We start from the raw sequence: 6,643 nt of genomic DNA on the forward strand, positions 1-6,643 counted from the left end.
TTTGAATGGCCAGTAGGAGAATCCAACCTCCCTCTCCTCTGTTCTGCGACAGCTGGGCATATGGTCCATTCTCCAGCTGTCCTGAAGTATGAAATCCAACATCCAGTGTCAAATTCAGCATCTGCTTGGGAACAGCAGTGGAATATGGGGACAGCAGTTGCTGTCATTAGCTATACACAGCTGGACATATATTAGCTATATATGGCTTAAACACCACTAGAAACTAGGGGAATTATGCTGCCTTACTAAACCTCGGCTGTGCTGCGCTAGGGACTTGACAGGTTGGGCCAGAGGTTAGCGTGCAAGACTGGGACCTAAGAGACCTGGATCCAATTCCCTGCTCTGCCACAGACTTTCTGTGTGGGCAATCGTCTAGCTTCTCTGGGCCTCAGTTCCCCATCCACAATAACAGCAGTGCCCTACCTCATAGGGCATGTGATTTTGAGGTGCTCAGTTGCTATGGTGATGGTTGCCATGTAGGTACTTTAGGTAGCTAGATGTTAATTGTGGCCCCAAATCTCCCTCATTTACATCCAGGCTGACTCTGAAGTCATAAGGGGTGTATCTGAGGCCAGATCTGCATAATGACTTGTCACACTCTTAACATCTTTTCTTTATACTTCTTTATACAGTGTGGAAGTATAATATTGTATAAGTATAACGTTGTATAAGGGGACATGCTGGATACATTGTATATGAGAGGGCATGCCAAAACATGTTACAAAGTATCTGAGGGAGCACACGTAGGGACAGTTAGCTTTTGAATGGAGAAGCAATTAAGATAGAGCCAGCACGTCTAAGAAGCAGGCATCAGAATGGAAGGTGTGAAGGGCAATTAGTTAAGTTAACTGGAAGCTGTAAAGGAGATTGTTAAGGGTGGCAGGTAATTGAAGATATGTGACTGTTATAGAAATGACCAAGGCCACCTTCTTGCAGGGTACGCTGTGGTCTCTCTCTCTCTGAGACCACAGAAGCTGCGCCCATACCCTCTGTGACCTCTGCCCAGGTGGCTGAACTGATTGCTCTAACCCGTGCCTGCTTTCTAGCCGAGGGGCTCTCTGCCACTATTTTTACTGATTCTCGGTATGCCTTTGGGGTTGTGCATGACTTTGGCACCCTCTGGCAGGCTCGAGGTTTTCTTACCTCTACTGGTACCCCTATCAAGAATAGCCCCTACATTGCCGCCCTCCTGTATGCAGTTTTACTACCGTCTGCCTTGGCAATTGTTAAGTGTACTGGCCACTCAGCAGCAGACACCGAGGTGGCAAAGGGTAATTGAAGGGTTAATGTCTAGCTATTCCACCTGGAAGCAGGCGGGGCACACCCTGACTGTTTCCTAGAAGCAATGCACACATTGCTCTATCCAAGGACAAGGGCTAGATATGAACCCTGAGAACTTGATTGTTTGGACAGCAACTGTGGGAGGTTTCTTTAGCCTGGGCTCAAGGCCTGAGAACCAGGATTGTAGTAGATAGAGGATGGTAACTAAGCATATGAATCAACGTCATACATTCCTTTGTGTAGCAGTGTGTAATGCTTAGGGGGAGAAATATAATAAAAGGAGAAGGTGGAAGGCAGGGGGGGCAGAACAGCCCATCTCCGCTGACCAGCCTGTTTGCTTGCATAAAGCTGTGTTCTGTCTCATCACTGAACCGCAACAACTGGCGCCCAACGTGGGGCCCTCAGCACTCACCTCGCCCGGCAAGGGTTTCAGACGCGTCACTCATCCACTTCGTGGATCCCGGTGAGTATTTTTCATTGTGGTAAGTATGGGAAGCTCCCTCTCTGCTTTGCAAGTGCAACACTGTAATGAGCTGCAGTATTTGCTGCGTAAGGCTCAGCATGACTGCCCGGCTCGAGAACTCACTCTCCTGCTACAGGAGGTACGTGCCAAGTGCCCGTGGTATCCTGAAGCTGGAAGCCTTAAGCTAGCAGACTGGGAGCGATTGGGCCAGACATTGCACAAAGAGCCTCGGGCACCCGTGCAGGCTTTACATGCCTGGCACCTCTGCCGCGACGTGGTACAGCGTGTCGCCTCGGACAGACCCTCCCTCACGAGGCTGGTGCTCTCGCCGCCCCCATCCGCCCCTGCAGCCATCCCCCCTCCTGGCGATGCGACACAGCGTGTCGCCTCGGAAAGGCCCTCTCCAACCCCAACAGAGGAGCTGCCGATCCTGCCACCCCCGTCCGCTCCTGCAGCCATCCCTCCCCCTGCTTCGCCCCCAGTGCCTCTATTACCACCGCCTCCCTGGCCTTCCCCACCGGAGCCGGTGTGTGATCACCCTCCCCCCATGGGGCCCCCTGGAGAGTCATCTGCATCTGCTCAGAAGCTTTCGCTGGTGCAACAAATGGTTCACGCAGCGAAAGCTCGATCAGATCTTACAGCAGAGGAGCTGGCTGATCTGGTCTCCGTTTGCCCGGTGACCTGGCAGAATGATGACCAGGGCAACCCCGTGGGCACCTGGACCACTCTGCCATACTCGGTGGTTAGAGAGGTAAAGAAAGCAATTCGTGAATTTGGCCTGACTAGCACCTTTGTGCGTGGTCTCATTGAAGGGATGGGTGCTGGGTACTCCCTAATCCCTGAGGATTGGAAAACGCTGCTGCGCATGATGTTGTCACCCAGTCAGTATGTTATTTGGCTTAGTGAGTATCGGCAGATGGCAGAACGCCAAGCCCAGGTATATAGAGAGCAAGGTATCATTTATGAGCATTTGGCAGGGGAGGGCCAGTTTGCTACTATTGGGATGCAGTCTCAACTCCCTCAGGCTGTCTTCCCCATTATTTCCACCTGTGCCCAGCATGCTTTCAAGAAGGTCCCGGATTCAGGCAAGCCTACCAAAAGCTTTGTCAGTATCCGTCAGGGTGCCTTAGAGTCCTTTTTGGATTTTACCAACAGATTGCAGGAGGCTATCCTCCGACAGGTGGATAACACTGAGGCAGCTCACGAGCTCCTGTTAAAATTGGCAGTTGAAAATGCAAATGAGGATTGCCGCCGTGCTCTCCAGGCAGCACAGGTCTCTGGTATTTTAGAGCTCTCAGACATGCTGCGGGCGTGCCAGAACATTGGCACACAAGCCCACAAGGCTGGAGTTCTGGCTGCCGCCCTCAGAAAAACCGGGAAGGAGGGGAAGCGTTGTTACCACTGTGGAAAGGAGGGTCATTTTCAGCGGGAGTGCCGCTCATCTAAGGCACCAGCCCGACCCTCAAAGAAGTGCCCCAAGTGTGGGAAAGGTTATCACTGGGCTAATCAGTGTCGTAGCGGGTCGGGAAACCGCGCGACGGGTCCCCCCCGAACCCAGGGCCAAACGGGGGTGTTTCCTACTCAGGCAATCGCTCCTCTGCCTTGGAATCCGTAGACTCTATGAGGGCAGCAACTGCTGGAAGTGCAGGGCTTGATTTGATCATGCAGGAGGACACTGACTTTCAGCTGCCAGGGGAGGTCTGTGCCATACCTACACAGGTGATGGGACCTCTCCCTGCCGGCTTTGTAGGTCTTGTTCTCCCTCGCTCACATGCTGGGAAACAGGGCTTTTTTGTCATTCCAGGGGTCATTGATGCTGATTACACTGGCATTATTAAGGTTCAGGTGTGGACTCATCTTCCACAGTCGCTCCCGCGTGGACGGTCAATTGCACAATTGATTTTAGTCCCCTATCAGGTGCCAGCTGCCGAGGATCGAACTCGGGGTGGAGGAGGCTTTGGATCGACGTTGTCTCACTCGCCGTCTCACAGCGCGTCTTCTTGCCACTCGTCATTTCCCTTACTTTGTTGCTCATATTCGCAGTCATACCCCTCTGCCTGGGCCACTCACTGAGGGCAATGCACGCGCCGATTGCGCGTTGCGTGGTCAGGTAAATTCCCTTTTTTCTGACCCCATTGAAAGCCATGCCTTTTTTCATCAGTCTGCCTCTGTTTTGGCCCGGCAGTTTCACATTCCTGCTGATCATGCACGTTCCATTGTTCGTTCCTGCCCCCACTGTGCTGCTGCTGCTCCTACTTTTTCTTATGCCGTTAACCCCCGAGGTACCGCAGCAAATCAGCTGTGGCAAATGGATGTTACTCATGTACCACAATTCCGCCCCTATTCATTTTTACATGTTTCCGTTGATACTTATTCAGGTTTCCTTTGGGCAACCCCACAACGTGGGGAAGCCACTAACAAAGTTATTCACCATTTGCTGGCCTGCTTTTCTGTTATGGGTCGCCCTTGCCAAATTAAAACAGATAATGCCCCAGCCTACTGCTCTGCAGCCCTCTCCACCTTTTGTGCCCGCTGGGACGTCCGTCTTAAACACGGAATCCCTTATAATTCCACGGGCCAAGCCATTGTTGAACGTGCCAATCGCACACTCAAAACCTTGCTAGATAAACAATTAAAACAAGGGGAGCTGCGTCTCCGAACCTTAGGAGACATTCAACAACAGATGTATATTCTCTTGTTTACTTTAAATAATTTAACACTGAATGCAGATCAGCAGACCCCTGCGGATCGGCATTTTCACAAATCTGAGGTACTGGAAAGACCGCGTGTCTTTTACCGTCAGCTGCCCGATCCACAGTGGCTGGGCCCAGCACCTCTAATCACTTGGGGTCGGGGATATGCTGCTGTGTCTCTCCCTGCAGGACCGTTGTGGGTTCCAGCCCGGTGCGTGCGACCAGCACTTAAACAACATGGCATGGCACCAGGGGCTGTCGAATCCCATACCAGAGTTTCAGCTGACCTTGGAGGAGACCGCGTTGCCCCCCGAGTCGACAACGGCGGGACGGAAACGGAGGAGGCGTAACGTCCCAAGCCAGCCCGTGACATGGGGAGCAGTAAAAGCGTTGGTCGCCACGGCTCAACGAAAACTGGCAGCAGATCAGCAGCCAGAAACTTCTAAGACTTTGTTTGTGGCGATTCTCGCCCAAATCACTGCTAATTCTGTGATGATTGTGTGCCTTTTGTGCCTGCTATTTTCTGTAGGGGTTGGCTCGGAAGCGCCTCCCCCGTTACAAGTCCGAAGGAGAATAAGATACTGCTCTTTGCTTATGCTAATCTTTTCTCCCAGTACTCTAGCTTGGCTAATTGGGGCCCGGCCAACTATATTCTGCCTCGCACGGCTATATCCCTTCACACACCGTACCCGGCCGGGGCTCACAATGTCACCTGTGCGCGTGTAGTTAACTGCACTAGTACAAAGGTGCCATTGGGCTGTCAAAAAATTTCTCAATCCCTTTTAAATTGTTCCCATGCTGTTAATGTTTCATATAATTATGGCCATATCATCCTACCATCAGGATGGGTTTTTACTTGTGGTTCATGCACCTTTAATTATATTCCTGCAAATTTAAGTGATGGCACCCTTTGCTGTCTTAGTAGAATGATACTTATATTGCCTTTTGCTGGTTACAATTGTAGTAAAAGAAGTGTACCCCTTTTAGATGATTATATTGCAGATGTTAAGCTTTTGGTTATTTTGTGTTTGTAATCATTGGGCTTATTTTTTGTTGTTGCTGTGTACAATGTATTCCTTCCTTGTTAAGACTTTGTAAAATTTTGCCCTGGAAAGCTCCCCAGGTTATGTCCTTGTCTGTCTGGGAGTTAAATAGCATGACAAAACAAATTGGCGGCTACCATGAGATGGCCAACTATCAATAAACAAAAAAGGGGAGATGAAGGGTTAATGTCTAGCTATTCCACCTGGAAGCAGGCGGGGCACACCCTGACTGTTTCCTAGAAGCAATGCACACATTGCTCTATCCAAGGACAAGGGCTAGATATGAACCCTGAGAACTTGATTGTTTGGACAGCAACTGTGGGAGGTTTCTTTAGCCTGGGCTCAAGGCCTGAGAACCAGGATTGTAGTAGATAGAGGATGGTAACTAAGCATATGAATCAACGTCATACATTCCTTTGTGTAGCAGTGTGTAATGCTTAGGGGGAGAAATATAATAAAAGGAGAAGGTGGAAGGCAGGGGGGGCAGAACAGCCCATCTCCGCTGACCAGCCTGTTTGCTTGCATAAAGCTGTGTTCTGTCTCATCACTGAACCGCAACAGGTAATGCACTTGCTGATGCTGCTGCAAAACATGCCGCCACTATAAAACCTTCACCATAAGCGTTTCTGGTCCCCTCTCTGTCTCTGTAATGCCACCATCCCTGTCTCATCTCGCTCAGCTCCAGGATTCTGCCCCAGAAACAGAGAAAGACTCCTGGAGTGCTTTGGGTTGCTCTTTGCATTCTGATTCCCTTTGGCGATCGCCCACTGGTACCTTTGTATCCCCCCTCTCACTCTACCCGTCTCTAGCCACCCTGCTATATGGTGTTTCGCATGTCGGCAAGGAGGGGATGGTCTCTGCTATGAGTAAGGCGGGGTGGTGGGCTCCCCATTTCAGCTCCTTTGCAACCCACCACTGTGCCGCTTGTGTTACTTGTCAAAGCCACAATGTAGGCAAATCTGTAAAAGTAACACATGGGTTCCGGGGTTTGCCTCAAGCACCTTTCCTACACTGGCAACTTGATTTTGTACAAATGCCAAAGTGTCAGAAATATGAATTCATTTTAGTTATAATATGTCTGTTTTTGGGTTGGATTGAAGCCTTTCCCTGTCGCAAAGCTGATTCATTGTCTGTCGCAAAATGTCTGTTAAACCACATTATCC

General features: G+C 50.4%; 1 protein-coding gene across 2 annotated transcripts; it reads left to right on the top strand.

Moving 5' to 3' along the window:
• The first annotated feature begins 1,758 nt into the window (after positions 1-1,758).
• Positions 1,759-6,233, top strand: LOC140914661 (uncharacterized). Of its 2 annotated transcripts, none has more exons than XM_073353086.2 (2): positions 1,759-2,495; positions 4,627-6,147. In XM_073353086.2, exons 1-2 carry the CDS (start codon positions 1,770-1,772, stop codon positions 5,161-5,163), a joined length of 1,263 nt encoding a protein of 420 aa, XP_073209187.2. In that variant the 5' UTR covers positions 1,759-1,769; the 3' UTR covers positions 5,164-6,147. The 2 variants fall into 2 exon arrangements, 1 of the variants encoding a protein (XP_073209187.2); XR_013636066.1 differs by lacking the exon at positions 1,759-2,495 and adding an exon at positions 2,502-3,854 and having other exon boundaries at positions 4,627-6,233.
• Positions 6,234-6,643: the final 410 nt, after the last annotated feature.

This window comes from Lepidochelys kempii, chromosome 7 (assembly GCF_965140285.1).
Source record: "Lepidochelys kempii isolate rLepKem1 chromosome 7, rLepKem1.hap1, whole genome shotgun sequence".
Lineage (NCBI taxonomy): Eukaryota > Metazoa > Chordata > Testudines > Cheloniidae > Lepidochelys > Lepidochelys kempii.